The 20,896-nt window shown below is 41.4% G+C and overlaps 1 protein-coding gene across 4 annotated transcripts in view; it reads right to left on the bottom strand.

The window, feature by feature from the left end:
* The window catches only part of Lin7a (lin-7 homolog A, crumbs cell polarity complex component), a 137,902-nt gene extending 119,434 nt beyond the window's left edge, over positions 1–18,468 (bottom strand). Inside the window, exon 1 of one of the 4 annotated variants that reach the window (XM_051139924.1) lies at positions 18,115–18,468. In XM_051139924.1, the coding sequence (XP_050995881.1) occupies positions 18,115–18,196 (82 nt within the window). In that variant the 5' untranslated portion in view covers positions 18,197–18,468. The remainder of the gene's footprint in view (positions 1–18,114) is intronic. The other 3 variants (XM_051139922.1, XM_051139923.1, XM_051139928.1) reach the window with 3 other exon arrangements.
* Between the last annotated feature and the right edge of the window lie 2,428 nt (positions 18,469–20,896).

Here is a 20,896-nt window from a genome sequence, read left to right as displayed (position 1 = left end):
AGCACAAGACCTCTCACTTATGACACAATATGGGAGAAGAGACTCCAGTGCTGCACAAACAGGCAAAAAAAAAAATCTCTTTTAAAAACAAAAACAATTTGAAACAATCCAAATGGGAGTCAGCTGATAGAATTTCATCTTCCCTCTCAAAGTGCAAGGCCTCAAAGACTTCCCCTGAGGGAGAGAGGCGCATCAGTGGAAGACTACTGACGAATGTGTATTGCAACCAGGAAGAAAGAGAAAAACACTTAGTCCCAGAGGTGAGATGGAAGGGAGGAGGCAGAACACTGTGCTACTTCCTTCCTGGATCCCAAGCCAATGCCGAGAGGCCTCCTACCCATAGGGAGGGACAGAAAAATACCCCCCACCCCACAAAACCGTCTGCAGAAAGAAGGCGAACTGTATATCAGCATCAAAAGAAGCAGAGTTAAGGAAGGTCCAAGGATGAGACTCAACGTAGAGCCTTGCCCAGACTGAGGCTCTTTGTCTCTCTTCCAGGCTTAAAGGCCAAGCAACAAGTAACAGGAGTCCACTCCTACAGGCAGGTAGAGGGCAGGATGAGAAGAACTTTCTGTGACAGATGTATGGTGAATACTGAAGGTTGAGGATAAAGCACTAAGTTGAAAATAAATATAAAATGTATTTTCACTGTTCTATTTTCTTAAAGCCTTAACAGCAAGGGCTAGCGAATAAGACGCCTACTATCAGTGTACAGTCTGTCATCTCTCTATCAACTAGTCAACACGGCAACTCTAGGGTGAAATCAGCCATAGACAAGTGTGAATGGGGAATCACAATGAAATGGAAACTTAATCCAAATTCATGTATCATGAAACAGTCTCTTGAGTTTTGCTGCCATTAAAACAGACAGCATTTATAAGCCAAAGTATATGTGACCTAGAGCTGTAGTTTGTGGGAAGGAGGGATTAGAAGTTTTATATATATATATATATATATATATATATATATATATATATATATATATATGTAATTTAAGAAAAAATTAGATAAATTTATACTATAAACTTTAGACCCCAGGGATACCAAAGAACGGGCAAAAAAGTAAATATCAAGAAGACTGTGTTAGGTCAGTAAAATGACAATTCATATAAGGAAATCAATCAGGTATAGCTACTTTACATCTGAAGAGTTTGTCACTTACAAAAAGACAAAATAATCTCAAAACATGTTAATGCAAGACCTTTATTGCTCTCCTCTTTTCCTGCTTCTACAATACTGAGGATGCTTAGATCCAGGGCCTAGCTCCAAACAGGAAGGAGCTCCACCAATTGACCTATGCACCCAGTTCCCAAGAAACCATCTAAGAAAACTTAGTATGTGTATATTTTTAAGCTCTGAGAATAACAGTAAGTGGCTCAAGGGGGGCAACATTCCAAAAGGTGGTAGAGTATGCATGGTGGGTATTTCTAAGCACAGAAGGAATGGTGAGGGGAAGGATGTATATTTCAATGTCTACACACATAAAATTGTCTTTCCGTAGCTTATGTGCTTGGCTGTGTAGGAAAGACCATTACTGAGGTTATTGTCACCGAAGGAGGACTTTATCTTAGCTCTAGCCAGGCCAGGTTATGACTACTTCTATGTCTCCAAATTTGCTATTTTGTAACGAGTCATGAGCATAATGGTCTTAGGAGGTATAAGACTTGGGATATAAAGTCACCAAGAGCAGAGACTTCATATATAGAACCAGTGTCCTAAAAATAGAGGCTCTGGAGAGCTCCAGTGAGTGAGGACATAAAAAGAAAATGCCATCTGTATGGAAGCGGCAGGGACCGAACACTCTACTGGTGCTTTGAACTTGAGAAAGCCTCCAGATATCGCCTTTGAGAAATGAATGTCTTTTGTTTATAAAGTAAGTCGTTTATGATGTTGTGTCATAGCTACCTGAATGAAACAGAGAAGACTATTGTAATTAAACAGCACAGAGAGTCTTTTAAAGACAGGCTGGGTGTTTGTTTGTTTTGTCTTATTTTGTCTTTGTTTGTTTATTTGTTTGTTTGTTTGTTTGTTTGGACAGGTTTGAGCCAGAGATAGTTGTCTGCATTTCCACAGAAGATCTCTGTATCTGTCTTCACATGGTAGACTGAAGTGGTGGAGATATGGAGGGAGGAAAAACAGAGGGAGAAGGAGAGTGATGAACAGAAGGTAAAGGGAAGGGTGCAGTAACAAAACAGCAGAAGAAGGAGAGAGAAAAGGAAAAGGAACAGGAAGGAAGGAAAAAAGGAAGGAGGGAAAGAAAGAAAGAGAGAGAGAGAAGAAAGAAAGGGGGAGGAAGGAAGAAAGAAAGAGAAAGACAAAAGATAGAAAGAAAGAAGAAAAATGGGGAAGGAAGAAGGAAGAAAGAAAGAGAAAGCGAAGGAGCAAGAGGGAGAGAGAGATACTAAGAAGTCTTCGTCTTGTTATGGGCACAGATATCCAGCCATGGGAGCCCAACCCTCCTGACATAATATAAACCAAATAATCTCCTTCAAACCCACCACATGCTCTTTCACATCAAAGTACAACTCCTACATATTTTAAAGAATAAAGTCCATTCAGTCGGTAAGAATCTGTCACTGTAACAGGCCCCAGCTCAGGCCCCCATGTGGCAATCGTCAGTATGCCTACATAACAGTATATGGATGTCTGACAATAGAAGAAACTGACCATGAGTGGCTACATCACACAATATTCATCCAGAGCATATATCTGTCAACCTCAACTCACTAAACTCCGTGGAAGCTGGAGAGAAAAAAATAATGCAGAACTTCCCTCTGACCTTTCCAAGTAACTCAACATTCCATCGGTGTTGTCTATTCACCTTTGCTGTTCACTCAGTCAGATTCCATCTGTTAGAAAATAATATGCCGCAGTGCAGAAGAAAACTGTATCGATCTCACAAGTGTAATATGAAATGGTTGACAAAAACATTTACCCTAAAGAAAGCTGGGCGTGGCAGCTCATACGTGTGATCTTGCCACTCTGGAGGCAGAGGCAGAAGCATTTGCTGCTAGTTTGGATCCAGCCATGTGTGCCCAGTGAGTGTCGGGGGAGCCAGGGACTAGAGAGCAAGACCCTGTGTCAGAAAAACCAAAAGCAGGCAACCAAAAGAAACGCAAAAGAAAGATGATGCCTCAGCTTCCTTTAAACTTTACTTAGGCAGAAGACCTCCCCTATAGCTATTGCTGGACTAATATAATACTTGGGCCAAGGGTTGTAGCCCTGGAGCATGTATTTCACTCAGTAAGGATGGGTAAACTCGATGTGTTTATGCACCTCAGGGCATCCAGCACTGCTCTTGAAGCTGGGAAAAATAAACACTCCAATTTTCTTCTTAAGCATGCAATACAGGTTATCCTACATCACCCAATCCCTCTTGCTTTTCCTGCTGGGAGACAGTGGCTTCAGGGAAAAGGCAATGTGGGGCCCGATTACCATTTTGAAAACCTGTCAAAACTCTAAAACATAAAGTTTTGTCTGTGCATTAAAGATGACTGAAAGGTTGTCCGAAAGGTCACAGTCACTATCTCTTGCTTTGTTGTCACAGCCTGGGGAAAAAGACACATGATATTGCTGGTATTTTCCTGTACTTCTTTTGGAACATTATTTTTCACCCTTAGAACAAACACTGTAAAGGACGAGTGCAACCGTATATTAACCACCAGCTATTTTCAAGTATGTATGGTACACTTTTTAAAATACACAATTTAAATCAATCTCCCTTAGCAGTGTAATAAGTATATTTTGGCAAGTGCAGACCAAATCTCTGTTCTCTCTTTGTCTGTGGCTGCTCTGTGTTCTCCTGTGTTTCTCTGACCTGTCTTCCCTTTGAAGCCTTTGCAAGCATCGCTGCCCCTATTTTTTCCTTCTAAGTTCATGTTCCTCGGTGCCTGTGACATATGAACTTGTTATTGACGATGTAGCATTGCCATTAAACCCAAGGGATTAAGAATCAACCCACCTGAGCTAAATTCCTTTTGTGCTTCACATCCTAACTCTTCAAAATAACAATTACACGTAACCACAGGTTTGTTTTGATGACTGACTGAAAAGAAATATTTCAGTAAATATGTAAAGAGCTAAGAACAGTGCCTGGCATGCAATCAGTGATCATGTGGACCAGCTGTGGCCATATGACTCCAAATGACTCCTAGTATGTTATCTGCCAAGTCCCCCTTGTCCACTGACTATTACACTATGCTCCTGACTTGGCAACTGGCAGACAGGAAGCTTTCTCTTTGCTTTTTTTCTGAATGGCCAAGTGAAGGAAAGAAGAGGCAAAGAAATGTACAGCCATGCAAGTTAGGTGTCATTGCTTTGCATAAAAAGGACATATATCAGGCAGAAAGGTACAACATGCACAAAGCAAGCACCATTGCAAGACCCTATGCACAGTAAGAAACAGAGCTGTAGGTCAAATGTATATCTATCTAAATCTGCAGCCTTTGTACTTTTCTCTTTCTGCACTAGGGAGGTAAGCATGACCCTAAAAGGAAGAGATGGGGGATACCCCTCGCCAGGGAGCACTATCAGGATGATGTTTGAGCTCTTGCATGTGTACACCTGTCTGTGTATGTCTTCCCAGCTAATTTTTACAACTTAATGAGATGGAGACTCATTATTGTCAATTTTACAGAGGGGGGAAAAAGGAGATTGCAACAAAAACAGACCAAGGAATCATAGTGCTCAAATTTTCTTTATATTGCTGTGATAAGCACCATGACAAAAGGGACTCGGGGAGGAACAGATTTATTTCACGTTAGAGCTTATTTATAGTTCCTCGTCAAAGGAAGGACCCTGGAGGCAGGAACTGAGGCAGAGACGATGGAGGAACACTGTTACTGGCTTGCTCTTTCTTCATGGTTTGCTCACTTCGCTTTTTTAATAATATAATCCAGGGTCACCTACCTAGAGGTGGCCCTGTTCATAAGTGATCTGGACTCTCCCACATCAATAATCAATTAAGAAAACGGCCCAAGACAGGTCCCACATCCCAATCTAAAGAGGACAATTCTTCAACTGAGGTACCCTTTTTCCAGGCAACTCTGGCTTGTGTCAAGTTGACAGAGCTGAGCCAGCACTCATAAGTAACATACATAGTGAGGTGAAGGTGATATGGCTACTGCTGGAAAAGGACAGACTGAACTGAATTTCGGCCATCTGGATCCATACCTCTGCCCTCAAGCTACCACATTTGCTTCTGATAATCATACTATATAGCTCTAAAATACGGGAAGATAAAAATCACTTTTTAGCTTCACTTATCAAATACTAGTACCATTTTAAAAAATATGTGTGTATGATTAACTTACATTTAAGAAAACATCGCTGAGCACACACTCTAAACAGTTACTGAATATTTAAGTTTGTTTTGAAAATGATTGAGGCTTGTTAATATTTCTCTACAATGTGCATGAACACAATCCTTAACAATTTTAGAAGACACTAAACCTAATTTTGAAGGAAGGGAACATGGGAATATTTCTTTTTAATAAAGGTCTACCACTTTATGTTCTATCTATCCTCATATCCTTGCTTGTTTTTTAAATACCTTGAAACTACGCAAGCCAAAACAGTAATTTATTCAGCAAATATTAGGGAACTTATATTTGCATTACTATGGTACCAAAAGGTATAAGATGGTAAATATTAGAAATTTATGTGCACAGTTTTTCTATGGTGAGATGGAAGGGAGAGACAGGAGAATCCTCCAGAAGCTTGTGTGCCGTGCAGCCTGGAATAACCTGGTAAACAGCAGCATCAACATCTGGAGATTGTCTCAAACTAGGTAGAAGGTAAATACTGACACCTGAGGTTGCCCTCTGACCTCCATACCAGTGCCATGGCATATGTCTGCTCATCCACACATTCATCATACAAGCAAAAATTAAAATCACGTGTGTTCATGGTGATAGCTACGTAAAACAATAATTTCGAGCACCTCTTATAAGTGTCTTAATAGGATTATTAAAAAAATCACTGGTCGCCAATCAAGAAGTGAACAACTTAGGGAAAGTATATGCGTACAGTAAATTACATACAGAGGAAGCATGGTTTGGATCTCTAAGCATTTCCAAAAACTTCCTGCAACTTTTGAATTCCAAACTAAGTGTGGTTCCGGTTAGGAAGCATTCCCTATCCGTGCCCTGTCAATCCGTTGGGATCACATGACATCCAAGTCTCAGGGAAGAAATGATGATGGCTGTTGAGTGACTGCTGTGTGTCAGACCTAGTCTGAGTGTTTTATACATATTGGAATATTAAAAGCGACAAATTTACATCTTTAATATTCATTATTCAATTTGCATGTTACAGATTTTTTTTTTTAAACCTAAAACTCAAAACATTATAAGAAACGTCTGTGGAGGTTGTAAAAGTTAGTAAGTGGAAAAGCGAACAATCAAACTTAGGCATGGCATCTTTGACCAGCGTGGTTTTAAGCATCGTGTTGCTTTCTAAGCAGGATCTCTTTAAATGATGGAGAAACCAATAGACACTGAAGGAAAATAGTTTTGCCATTGCCCCTTTACAATCTACACAGCATTGGCTATCTACCATCTCCTTAAAGCAGCTATTGCTGCCTCCCTCTCAGTACCCTTTCTGATCTATTTCCTCCTTCCCTTGCTTTTATTCATCAGAATGATCGTCTTTGCTTTCACGCATCCTCCTTTGCACCGTGACTGCTACAGCTCTGATGTCATACCCTCATATGGCCTTGCAGGACTCACTGTGCCAGCTTTCACTCCTGTTTCTCTGTGTGCTGTACTCTGGTCTTACTGTTCCCTGGAACCACGCTGTTTTCTCACCTGTTTTTAATGTTTTGCATTTCTACCCAAACTGAAAAGCGCGCAAGCAATTGAGAGAGAGATCTTGTCCATCTTTCCCCCTCTGTATTCCCTTTTCTTAAATACATCGCACGTATGTCACACAGTGGGCAGTCAAAAATTTCATTTTTCTCCATGCCTTTTTTATTGTATTTTGTTTGTGTATTTTACCTGTTTGTCAAATTTTAAAAACTTGTTACTTTGATTTGAGATTACTATTTTAAGTACTATTTGGGAACATGAGCACCAATTTAAGGTGTTCATGTTTATCTCTGGGAAATTCAGTTATGCCTTCTAATAGCTTTTCAATTGACAATCTGAAAACAAGTAATTTTGACAGCTCTTTTCATATTTTTTGCTTTCTTTATCCTTATAGCATTAGCTAATTTTTTTGTATTGTTCTTGAGCTTAAATATACTGTTCCATCTTTCACCTTTAAATACAGCATTCAGCCTTGTATGCGATAGCTAATCCTTATCACATTGAAGAAAACTCCTTCTGGAGGGTCAGGTAGGTTTCTGTTTGCTCTCTCAGTCTACAAATGCTTATTTTTAACAGGAGGTGGTTATACGTTATTATTGGTCTTATACAGAGAAAAAACTAGGTGGAACTCAGGGACATCTCTCTTTTCCTTTATCTGTCAGCCATAGGTAGAGAACTAGGAGCTGAAAAGAAAGAAAGGGAGATATAGAAATATAGAGGGAAGACAGAACAAAAAGTAGATGATTGAACCTACTCCTTAACTCAGGGTCTTAATTGTTAGTCATAATGAAGGTTATGTCTAAGTCATTGGTATAGAATTTAGTATATTGATACAAAACATGGGCATGTCAAATAACTGGCAGATTCTAGCACAAGAATATATATCCTAAGTCTAACAGATAGATATGACTATATAGATACATGAGGTAAAATAGTTAAATAAAGTCTTTAAAAGCCTCAGAGACACACAGAATATGGCATTTAAAGATTTTTTTTTATTATCCTAAAGTCTCTTTGACAACAAGACAAGTTAACTCCTGACAACACCTAGCCGACCTCAAAGAATATGATGAACATCAAAGAACCTCCTTATGGAGATGGCTTCAAATGTGGCAAACCAGCCACTGGGCAAAATGTCCTAGTTCCTGCCACAGACAGAGTTCTGCCTAAAAATGGTCAGTGTGGATGCAGGCAGAGTTGACAGCTGAATTCTGCCTAGCCAGGGTAAGCAAGTCCTCAATAGTTCCTGCCTTGTGAGTAAGTCTGGCAGAGACATTGGGCCAGAAGACCAAAGATGAGGCTCCAACGTTACAGAGAGTGTTGAGTGACTGTTTAGGCAGTAACCTGTCTCAGTGATTTTGTTCACTTTGGAAGCTGCTAACCTGCACTGATGGTTCACTTGGGAATTTAAGTCTTATTCCTTCTCAAGTCTCTGAGGGGTGTTGAAGAACAGATAGTTTAGTTCTATAATAAGTTTAGTTGGTTAGGGGATAAGATCTTTTTAGATCAAGATAAAGGAGTTAAGTTAATAGAGATGAGATAGGATAGATATTGAATATCATTCAGAAATTTAGACCCAACAAGACGGGAAAGATGTTTACTACAAGTTTGACAAATACAAATAGTCAAATCACTATGAATGTAACATTTATAGAACTCATAATTTAATTTTCACATGGTTCTCCCTGCTGTAAGTAGTTTGTTTTATGCATGTGGAAGAATACACCTTCTGCAGGTCACTAAAAGCTGGGGATGTTGAAATCACATATTAAACTTAGCTTTTATCATGTGTGTGAAGTAGAGTCTAACATGGAACCACATGACTTTCGAGGAATTCTCTGGTTCACAGCTGAGTGGATTGATTGTTTCTCGCAAGATATTTAACTCACGTTTCTAGTTGACACAATGATTGGGGTTGACTTTTAAACAGGCCTTGGGAGTTCTAGATGCTAAACTATCTATATAGCAAATAATGATAGGTCGGCTGCTACCCATCCTATCTCAGTTGAGCAACTTTTCTGAACTGTGATAGTTTTCTTTCATTGTGATTTGAAACATCAGTAACATGAGGCACACGCCAACACAGAGGCTCTTAAATTTGAAAAATTTTAGTATTATTTAAAACAGGCCCCCATGAATTATGAGGTATTAGCATTTTATTAACGCATTGGTACAAGTTTTACATTTAATTTTAAAGAGATTGATGTTGTAATATTTTGACAATTTAATACCACAGCTTGTTTTGCTTTTATTAAATAAAACGGTCAATATTTTCCAAATCAAGTGCTCCTAAATATGACTGTCCCAGTCATATACCAACACCATCAGTACGAATCTAATCACATTCTAACTTTATTCCATGTAATGAACAAGAACTACACATTTCCTTCATTGAATCTCATCTGTCTCATTGTAACCTGCCAGTTTATCTAGGTACGATCTTAGAATGTTGATGTTGTGGGTACAATTATTTCTTATTTTCCCAAGCTGCACACCACCAATAAATTTTATTAAAATATAAACCTTTGGCACTGAGCTGGAATCTCAGTAACAATTCAGAGGACTGAGAACCATTCACTCTTAGAACGGCATTCGACCACTAGAAGGCCACTTCACCCAGCCTCTTCCACAGCTAATAGCATCCTGAGTGTGGAACACAGCTGTGCTGTGGCTACGAAATCCAACCTATCCATTCTCCACAACCCGTGTACCTGCTGCAGAATCCCTACTTTCTTTTCTAATGGCCTGTATTTTATTGCTCTAATAATGTCTTACATTATACTCGGCTAAGAAACAGCATCAGAGAGTTTGGTCTGTCATTCCCTGAAACACATTCACGCATTTTTCTCAAAACCTGCTGCTCTCTAATTTTCTTCAAGCATCTCTTTCAGTAGTCCCTTGGTCATAAAGTCCAGTTACTCTTTTGCTGTTCAAAAAGGCCAGCTATCACTCGACTCTCATGCCTCCCCCGTATAACCCGGGGGTTTAAATCCTGTGAACATTCTGTAACTTCCATTAACCTAACTTTTTTTTTTTTTTTTGGTGATGGCAATTCTTTCCCAGAAGATTTTTATGCAGAATTAATGTTACTATGACAACACTGAGCAAGTAAACAAAAAGGAAAGGACCAGGTGGACTTGAAACAGCTCCAGTGTTTCTAGACATGGCGATTAGTTTACCGGGAGCTCTGTGCTTTCTGTACAACACAGGCAGGTGTTTGAGAACAACTTCAAAAAGAAATCTCCATCCCATGTGGCACTTAAGTGGTTTTAGGCATGTTTGCTTTCACTAGGCAAATCTTTAAGTAGAGCTAGCACATTACTTAGCAAAACTCAGTTTTTTTAAAAAAATATTTTATTATTAATTTATTTTTGTTACATCTCAATGTTATCCCATCCCTTGTGTCCTCCCATTCTTCCCTCCCTCCCCTTTTCCCCTTATTCCCCTCCCCTATGACTGTTCCTGAGGGGGATTATCTCTCCCTGTATATGCTCATAGGGTATCAAGTCTCTTCTCGGTAACCTGCTATCCTTCCTCTGAGTGCCACCAGGTCTCCCTCTCCAGGGGACATGGTCAAATGTGAGGCACCAGAGTATGTGAGAAGGTCATATCCCACTCTCCACTCAAATGTGGAGACTGTTCTGACCATTGGCTAGATCTGGGTAGGGGTTTGAAGTTTACCGCCTGTATTGTCCTTGGCTGGTGCCTTAGTTTGAGTGGGATCCCTGGGCCCACATCTGCCTATCATAATGTTCTACTTGTAGGTTTCTAGGACCCTCTGGATCCTTCTAATTTGCCATTCTCCGATGCTTCTCTCATCTAGAGTCCCAATAGGATGTCCTCCCCTCTGTCCCAGTTTCCTGGTAAGTGAAGGCTTTCGTGGGACATGCCCTTGGACTAGTATGCAGATATAAGTGAGTATATACCATTTAAGTCTAAAACTTCTTGATCCCATTGATTGGAGGTAATGAACTGGTGGGATCATTACAACCTTTAAAGATGTTTTTGTCAACAGAGAGTGCTTTCAAAATAGATCTAGCTCAACCTGTTTATTGTATTCATTAGTTGGTGATTGTGAAAAAAAATAAAACCACAGAGTAACTTATATATGTATACTGAGTTGGGCAGGTGATTCTGCAGCCTCCTCTTCACATTAAAAAGTTTTTATGGGGCTGGAGAGAAGGCTCAGGAGTTTAGAGCACTGGCTGCTCTTGAAGAAGACTTAAGTTCAATTCCCAGCACCCACATGTCATCCCGCAACTGTCTCTAACTCCAGCTCCAGAGAACCTGGCACTCTCGCACGGACCATGCAGGCAAAACATCAGTGTGCGTAAATTAAAATGTAAATGTCTTCATGGTCCGATCATGCGACTACATATTTGGTTTCGTCACCAATTAAAACAGTAGGATCAATGCAGGAAATGGAGATGGGACTATGAATATCCACACACGGTGCCTCTCATTATTTCTGGCCACTTGCTGGACACGAATAGACAGAAAGAAAGACAGACAGGCAAACACACGCATGTGCGTGCACACACACACACACTAACAAAGTGATAACTTAAGGTAGCCATTGCTTGTGAATTATCTTGGGTTGGTATTACTCAGTACGTGTTCCTTACCTTCTACTATATAGGTAGGAGCCTACAGGATCCTCAAAATATATACTATCAAAACAAAAACATGAACACCATGAATGGAACGACCACACCAAAATAGACATTCAACAAAAAATAGCTGGTAAAGTGTTTCTTGGTATGTCTAAATTACCATTTAATGTTCTCAAGCTAAAATGTTTCAGGCTGCTGCTTTAGGTGAAACCTCAGAGGAAGGACAGCAGGTTACCAAGAAGAGACTTGATACCCTATGAGCATATACAGGGGGAGCTAATCCCCCTCAGGAACAGTCATAGGGGAGGGGAATAAGGGGAAAATGGGAGGGAGGGAAGAATGGGAGGATACAAGGGATGGGATAACCATCGAGATGTAACAAGAATAAATTAATAAAAAAATTAAAAAAAAAGATAACACACCTTTTCCCTCTCTATCAAGATAATTAGCCACGTAACTTTGAAACAGTAGTTAAAATTATAACACGTATTTTCTTCTTCCTTGTCTTTTTTTTTTTTTTTTCTTTTTTCATAATCTCTCCAAATAAAAACAAAAACCGAAAACTGAGGTGCAAGAACAGGAAGGGACCTCTTCAGGGAGTGAGTAAAAGCAATTTTCAGATAAATACAGATCTTATAAAAACTGGTGAATGTAGTTGATTAGAAAAGCTGTAGGCTGTGCCGAGCTTGAATCAGAAGATACGTAAAGTATCTGTGTGCCTTGAAGACCGAGAAGAGAAGAGGAACGTTAATGTATCACGAATGTCATGAAGAATATGGCACCGCGGGGTTCTCACTGACCTTCAGGTCTTATTCTCCTGTTCTCCTCCTACCCATAACATTGAAAACCAGATATAAAACTTCTTGGTTTCTCAGTGGAAACTTGAAAGGACAAAAGTTTGATCTTTTTAAATGAGGAAATACACTTAAGACTAGTTTAATCAATAATTTAAACTGTGATTTTTTTAAAAGCCAAGAAATAATGATTTCCATTTATATATTTGGAACTTATCCAAATTGAAGTTGAATCACAGAAAAGCTAGACGATGGCAACTCTAACATTTTAACACACACACGTGTGTGTGTGTGTGTGTGTGTGTGTGTGTGTGTTGTAAACTATGGATCATGTCACCAAACACGAAAGATTTTTAAATTGTGTAATTTTAATTAACTCCTAGATATGTGCTTAAAATATTTATTTTATTTTCAATTATGCATATTTTTTTCTGCGTGGGGATATATCCACACAAGTGCAGCTGCCCAATATAACCAGAGCCATTGGATCTTCTGGAGCTGATGTTACAGGTTCCCGTGAGGCACCTGAAATCAGTGCAGGAAGCTAAATTTGGGGCCTGGGATCAGTATTTTTTCTTATCTGTGGAGTTATCTCTCTAGCCCCACAGAAAAATTTAATTATTCATATTTTTCACAATAGATTTTGTACTCTCATGTTATAGGTCATAATGTTTTAAGCTGTTTGGTTTCAGTTTAAGGGGAAATGTTAAGCAAGAGTGAAGTTTTAATGTGGTTTTTTTTTCCATCTGATCCTTTCTGACCTTGAAATTGGGCCTGAAGGGGAGTTGAAGCTACTGTCCCCCCAGGAAATGTCTGAATGGACTCGGTCTTAATAGAATGCTGCATTTCTGTTTTCTATGAAGATGATATTAAGGATCAGGGGCTGCCCTCTGCTTTGTCGTCCTGAGTTCAGCTGAAGGTTATTCTTAGTTTTAGGGATTAAACTCTGGGCAAGCCAACCTCAGGAACTAGGAAGACAGTCTGAGAGTGTTTCAAAGCCAGGAAGGGATAAATCGCATGCTCATCTCATGAGAATCTTACTTTGCCTCAAGGGTAAATTATGTGGACTGCCATCAACACCGCTTTCTAACTCCGAAACTGGCCATCCCATATCAAAACCACTGGATTCGAGATTTATGCATAGCACCATGAAATTATCAGTGCTTAGTGTATTGTCCATCGTACATGATAGTTTGTCCTGACAATAAAACCTAATGTGAAGCTGATCTGTAGACTTCTGTGGCCCTATACAACCAAATTTCTAACCCAAGACATATCCTTACAGTATAATTGTTTCTTTGGTTGTTTTAATTATTTTTAATTTTTTTCCTAATAGTGTATTAACTAGATGGTGGCCAAGCTGTAGATCTGAAACTGCTGTTACATATTCTTACTTCACTATAATTGCTTTTCTTAAGGATTATACAACATATGAAGTACAACTGTAAAATTTCCTTTCTCAGTGAGCCTTTTTGATCTACGCTATGTAGCTGATGCTCCCTAATCTCTTCTCTGATTGTTTTCTTCGGAGCACTTCACATTCTCATACAATCTAGCATCGTTTCTGTGAGTGACCTCCTCTGGCCCCTCAGGACCATCTTCAAATATCCCATTTCTGAGACTCCTCTTTTGCTTTCTTTTTCATAATTGCTGCTGTGACGTGCTGGAGGGCTTGCAGTTCTTCATCCTGAGCCTATTTACCCCCAAATATTGACAATTTGTTTCCTCCCTCTATCAGTGGCCCTCTGAAATGTCACAATCTCAAGGAGTCCTCCCTTGACTAGTCTACAACACGGGTTCCTTGTCATCTGTTCAGTTTTAATTTTACTTCATCAGCTTCATACTTGTGTATTGTGCGTTCACTGTATCGCTCTCATTAGCCTGCAAACACCATTAGATTTTACCAAGTTTGCTCACTGGTACTACCACAGTGCTTATAGAAATGTTTAAAATAAAGCTGACACTCAATATTTCAGTAAACCATTTGTATCCCGTAGTCAATGCTTGGGATTCATAGAAATAGAAAACCTTTCCTCTTGTAGTCCCATAGCAATATGGTTCTCAACCTTCCTAATGCTGCGAACCTCCAATACAGTTCCTCACGCTGTAGTGACACCCCCAACCATAAAATCATTTTCATTGCTACTTCATAACAGTAATTTCCCTACTGTCATGAATCATAATGTAAATATGTGATATGCAGGATACCTAATAGGTGACCCCTGTGGAAGGGTCCTCTGACACCCAAAGCAATCGTGACCCACAAGTTGAGAATTGCTGCTTTAGCATCTAGTATGTAACAGGTGATAAATGTATATTGAACGAACTAAGAGTCTGTGCAGCAAAAATCAAACAAACCAACAAAGCCAAAAAACAAGACCAAAAAAACCAAAAACCCTCCTTTAGTGTCCCTTACTTATAACAAATTAGAATTGCCATTTGTCTAGTTTCTCAATATTATACACTGGTCCACAATAGGTGTGACTTATAATAGGGCCTTGGGAAGTAAGTGGAGAATAGCAAGACGGAGTACACAGGAATCTACTCTGTCCACAGCCACACTGAGGTCTGCAATGCTGGTTGGTCTGATGTCTCAGTGGCAGTTAGTAAACAGTTTGGGATACACACAGAGATGTGAAAGCCTCCAAGTCACCCTTCTTATTCCTTTGGGCCAGCCTGGATCTTAAAGTCTTGCCTCTCAGACCAAAAGCAAAACAAAACAAAACAAAACCAAAAAACAAACAAACAAAAAAATAAGTGTGACTTCTTTCTTAGAATCTTACTTTCAGTCATCTCATTTGAATTTGAGGTGAGTTTCTTTAAAAACTTGCCCTATATGCAGAATCCTTTTTCTTTCTATTCCCATTTATATTATACTGTTCTTACTGATTTCTCCCTCACCATGTTGTATTGTCCCAACCAACTCTACTTCTTTGATTCCAAAAGACACCAAAAGAGAATCAAATCTCCCACTTAGAGACAATATAACCTTTAAAAAAATCTATTATCACTTCTTTGGGGTTTTATATTTGTATAAATAAAAATGCTAGTAAAGAACCAGGGCCCCTAATATCGTAGCATGTGCCTTTTGATTTGCTGAGGTGCACTTGGTGGTCCATAACAAGAGTCCTGTTCCCTTCTCCCCTGTGGCTCACTAGCTACAGTCCTGCTGGGGGCCTGGTGGCACGCGCCTCTGGTACCCAGGAGTTAGAGGCAGGCAGATCTCTAGGATCAAGGCCAGCCTGGTCTGCAAAGCAAGGTCAGAACAGTCGGGGCTACACAGAGAAACCCTGTCTTGAGAGAAAAATGCAAAAGCAAAAGATAAAACATTGGTAAGAGTCTGCAGCTGGGGGAAATGCACCAAGCAAATCTCGGAAAGGTTAAGGGCCACTGCCCTATGTGCTCCTCTCTGCCACCCTTACTAGCGCAGCCGTAACTTCATGAACTGTACCTCAGCCCCTCGTGAAATCCCTATAAGTAACAGTGTTTGATGTATTCCAGGCTTTAATTCACTAACACTAATCTACATTAAGTTTAGATTCCACCATAAGCCATGGATTATGAGGAATTCAGGATTCAGGAATGGTCTCATCCCTCAAGGATGAGCTTCATCCCATTGAGGAAGATGCGAGCAAGGAAGGGTTATAAAAAACAAAGGCCCTGATGGGACCTTTGGGGTGGGGGTGGGGTGGCAAATTTAGACTGTATCTAATGGCACTCCAGAAGCTTGAAGTGATCTAAGTCTCCAGTAGGTGACCAGACACTGAAACCTAAGTTAGGGTAACTGAATTACGTACAGACTGCTCAGGCTGTTGTGCAGTGTCACAGTCTTCAGACCCAAATCCCCAGTGCCCAGCTAAATAGGCCGGTTTCCAGGACAAAGTTTAGAAGCCCGTATTAAATCGATCTAATAATAAAATTGCTTAACCGATCATATTAAGGCACTTCACAGTGAAGTAGAGGGACGATATTCTATGGTCTTCTCACACAGGCCAGTGATTCATTATTTCAGACATTTACAAAGACAGCCTAGCTTCGCTTCCCAAGTTACTCTAAGGCCCCTAATCACAGACAAACAGGTATCCTCTGAGTATGAACAAGAATATGCTTTAAATGTTGGTCTGCTTTACATCTTCTCTGGACAACTGACTGGGGTGTCTAAGGGCTAAGCGAAACTCCCCTCAAGTGGCGTTTTTTTGTATTAGTAATTGTAGTAGTGGGGTATAAACATGCTTGCGTATGTGGTCTTCTTGGCGTGCTTACTTCTAACATAGTTAGAACTTGGGATGTTTAGCACAGTTAAACTTGGGATGGTTAATGACTGTAATTTAGTAATGGGGCAATATAGGAGCTCATCACATTAAAACAGAAATACTTGGGAAACCCATCGTTTTTAATAGCTTGCCATCTGCTTGGCTCATACTAGAAATGGATTTATCCTGCTTAGTACAGATGATATTGGGGCTAAAATCATAGATTACACAGCGGATTTCCGAGCCCTTTATACTGTTATTCATTTGCAAGCTTGTAAACGAACATTTCCCAACATAAAAATCAATTATTTTTCAACTCTTAACCCAAGTAAGGTTGCCATGGGCACTGCATAATATCCGTTCTGGCACTAACAGATTGAGTTAAAGTCACCAGAGATCTCTCCAAATTAAGAAGCTCAAACAGAGTTTACCAGCTTTGCCACTGTGCTCGCAGTAGGATGCTCTTTTTGCCTTGCTGGGCCCGCTAGTTTAATCCTTCAGAAAGAGAAATTTTAGAGGGACAAGGACCAAATCATTTTCTTCTGAGCACAGCATTTTCAAATGGCTGCCCCGGGTCCTAAGCCCTGCCGCTGCGGACGGGAGCTAGAGGTGCCCTCTCTCTGCAGAGTAGGGACTCTGGCGCCCTAGTCACCGGACGTGGGAAGGCAGAAAGGAAACTCCCACTCACATTCAGGGACCACTAGGGCAGATCCCCCGCCCACCCCCCACCCCCGATCCTGGAGGAGAAACCGGTAACCAGGCTTGGGAAGGTCTAAGTAAACGCTGTTTCCCATTCAGAATAGGACGCACTGGTCACAGGCTAGAAGTTAAACAGTTACCCAGCCAGCGCTTTGTCCCCGCGCTGTCTGCTGCCCAGGCACTGAGGTGCGCTTAGCTGGTGAAGAACTAGGTTGGCTGGAGCAAGAGGCAGGAGTTGCTACCGCCCTGGAATTGCAGGCAGAGGGAGCACCGCGACCCAAGCCGCAGCTCCGGACGGGAAGCCGGAGCCAAGCCCGCTAGGCTCCGAGGTGCGGCGTCCCGAAGCCCGCCAAGGCTGCCTGGGCTCTGCTCTGCCATTTCGCCCAGGGCAGCGCCCTGGCTAGGCAGCCCCGTGGTCATGTACCCAGCTACCCTGCCAAGCACCCTGCCGCCCCGGGGCGACCTCCCAGTCACCGCAGCTGCACAGACACCGGGTCTCCAGCACAGGGACAAACTTCCTTCCTCCGGGTCCCCCGGCCGGCAGTTGGCAGCTGGCTTCCCCCACTGATTCCTTCGCGGCTTTGGCTGAGAGAGATTTCTCTGCTCCTCTCCAGCCTCTCCAGTCACCAGCTCAGCGGTCCCCGTGCATCCTCTCCAACAAAGCCGGGGCCCAGAGGCCACCCTGCCAGAGAACCGGACTAGCCGCTGGAGCATCCGAGCCTTAGCAACACATCCACGCCCTGGCGAGCGCAGCGAGAATGGGTAGCGGGGACCAAGCAAGGAGGCAAGGGAAGAAAGTGTACTGCTCCGGGCGCGAAAGCCTCCTGGGCTGAACCTCCAAGCCCAGTTACCCTTGCGGGAGCGCATGCTGCGGTCCCAGTGGGACTGGGCAGGGCGGAGGGCGAAGCGGTGAGGACTTTGTGGCATGACGGACTAGCCGCTCCCTTACCTCTGTCCAGAGTAAGCGGCTGGACCACTGTCAGTGTCGCCATGTCTGCCGTGGGAGCCGAAGTGACGCTCGGCTTCAGCATCAGCAACCGCTTGTAGTGAGAAAAAGAGGAGGAGATTGGGGGCGGGGGTGGAGAGGGAAGATGGAAAGGAGGGGGAGGTGGGGGAGGCAGGAAGGTGGTGATGGAGGAGAAGAAAGCTTGGGTGGGTTGGTAGCCAGATGGAGACTCAACTGTTCCTCCGCGGCGAATCTTCAGATGCGTCGCCAAGCAAGGCAGGTATCCGCGAGCGCCTGCGTGGCCAGGCGCTGAGAAAGGAACGCTCAGCCTCTAGAACTTTGCTCGTCTACCCCACCAGGAGCACTGGCTAGGTGCAGATGCTTAGCTGTCTTTCAACTTTCCACAGAAGCATAATGGTCAGAATGCATTTGTACATAGAGGAAGAGGACACGGAAACGGGAGAGATGGGAGAGGTGGGGACAGAGTTTTGGGGTTTGGGGTTTTTTGGGGTTTTTTGTTTTGTTTTGTTTTCAGATTAAGAAAATTTTCAACCTATTAATTCCACATCCCTTTAGAAAGGAAACACCACTAGCTATGGGAGACGTCCCTACATCACGGTGGTTACTGTTAATTTCTGTTGAAGCTTTTTTTTTTTTTTAGAATGTCCACTCCTAACAGTACAAGGTAACTGACAGAGTGGGTAGGATTCTAAGTTCATCCAAGAGCTGTGTATATTGCCCAGGATATAACTTGCCTTTACAAGCGAATTGACTTAAAATGTTTCAAAATTAAAAACCAGTTTCTGTCAGCGGAAAAAAAAATTACCTAAGATTCGTTCACATTAATTTAGAAGAAGCATGCATTCTGAAGTATTATTTGTTGATTAATTAGCATCTGTGACAAGAATTGAGCCGCGAATGTTACATGCCATTCGCTACATCTTAACCTAGGGATTCACTCTTTTCTCTGCAGCGTCTGAATTAGGAGATAATGTTAATATTAAAGGACTTATTTCAGAATTTGTTGGTCAGGATTCAGTTACTGGAGCTTTCAAATATTGACTGTGAGCCCTCTACCCCAAGTTTCAGTGAATTCTCACCAATTCTCCTTTCCTTACCAACCCTGAAGGAGCATGGAGAAACCTCCTCTAGGCATAGTGGAGAGGATGGGGCACAGTGCGGGAGTGATGATGCCGCCCTTCCCTGTGACAGCTAAGCCATCATTCTGATTACCAAGAGGCTCTCAGAGGCAGCAAAGTATTTGCATATGATCGATACCATGCTCCTCTAACTTCATCAAAAGGGTGAAAGCAGCCGACTTTCAGCAATGATTGAGAAAGTCAAAGATGATTGGTCACCTATCCGTTCAGCAGATCCTTAGAGATACACTGGAAGTGGTAGGTGTAATATACTTAAGTGTTCCCTGAAGAACCTTGATCAGGAAATCCAACTTGTCATTGCTCACATGACCTCACAAACTCACAGTCCCTTGTAGAGCCCAGTTTCCTCATCTGCCAAATGAGGGGACAGCTTCATTCAGTTGCACAGTGAACAGGCAATAGGAGAAAACTGATCCTATTTTGGCAAGGTCACTACTACTTTGAGCTTTTGATGGTCTTACAGAAAAGAATGCATTCCAAAATCACAAACATACAAGTAACATTATATGGACCAAGTGGGATACATGTATAGACTTAGGGATATATATGTATATATGTGTGTGTTGTATGTGTGTGTGCTTGTGTGTATGTGTGTGCAAAACAATTAGAGAACAGAGACCTTGAGTTAGAGAAAGAGAGAGAGAGAGAGAGAGAGAGAGAGAGAGAGAGAAGCAAGGGATAGTGCATGGGGAAGATTTGAGGTAGGAAACAGGAAAATTATGTAATTAAGCTTTAATTAAAAACTATGGAGAATAAAAAAAAGAATTCAGTTTGTGGTGCTGCAGAGATGCACTGCAGTGCTTACGAGCGAGCACATACTGCTTTTGCACAGGACTCAAGTTTGCTCTCCAGTCCATACACAAGGCTCACAGCTCTATCCTTCTAACTGGAGCTCCAGGGTCTCGGACCCCTATGGCCTGCTCAGGCACCTGCCCTCTCATGAACAGAACAAGACAGACATATAATTAAACATAAAATAAATATTAAACAATGCATATACTCTGAGAATGGTAGACTATATACCTTTATTAGTACAAGCTACCAATTGTTTATTAGTAGTATTTATCCGTATATTATTAGCGACTTGTTAGTTAAAAGACTATGCTAGGGACTGGCCACACAAAAGCTGACAAGATCAACCCAGTTTCTTTCTGCTTAGTGGTAGTTATATGACCAACAGTGAACAAAGCATAGAGTTCTGTGCAGGAAGTTCCTAAGTGCCATAGAAAGAAACCATTTTAGGAGTCACAGAAGGAACCAGGAGCTCTAAATGATCGTCAGTACACAGGAAGAAGAAATCCAGTTGTGTGTCTTGATAGTAGAACATGTTTCAAGGTTTTGCACAGAATGTCAAAGCTTATGCAATAATTGAGGATGGAAAAATACCAATCCTTTGGCCATTAATGGAGTTCTTTAAACAAAATTCTTTATTTGAAATGTGTACATCAACAACTTGATTCATCTGTCTAAAAGCCTTAATTGTAGCCATTCCATCATAACTTCAGATTGTGAGCTATACGAGGACAGGATATTTCATTCCCCCCCCCCCCCCCCGCCCAATGGTTCTCCAGTACCAACATTTGACAACATGTTCTTTAACTTTTGAGTTCCTTAATTGAAAATTT

Source organism: Acomys russatus, chromosome 31, assembly GCF_903995435.1.
Source record: "Acomys russatus chromosome 31, mAcoRus1.1, whole genome shotgun sequence".
In the NCBI taxonomy this organism is placed as follows: Eukaryota; Metazoa; Chordata; class Mammalia; order Rodentia; family Muridae; genus Acomys; species Acomys russatus.
The sequence above is the reverse complement of the archived record's forward strand: the minus strand, read 5'-3'. Positions and strand labels throughout refer to the sequence as shown.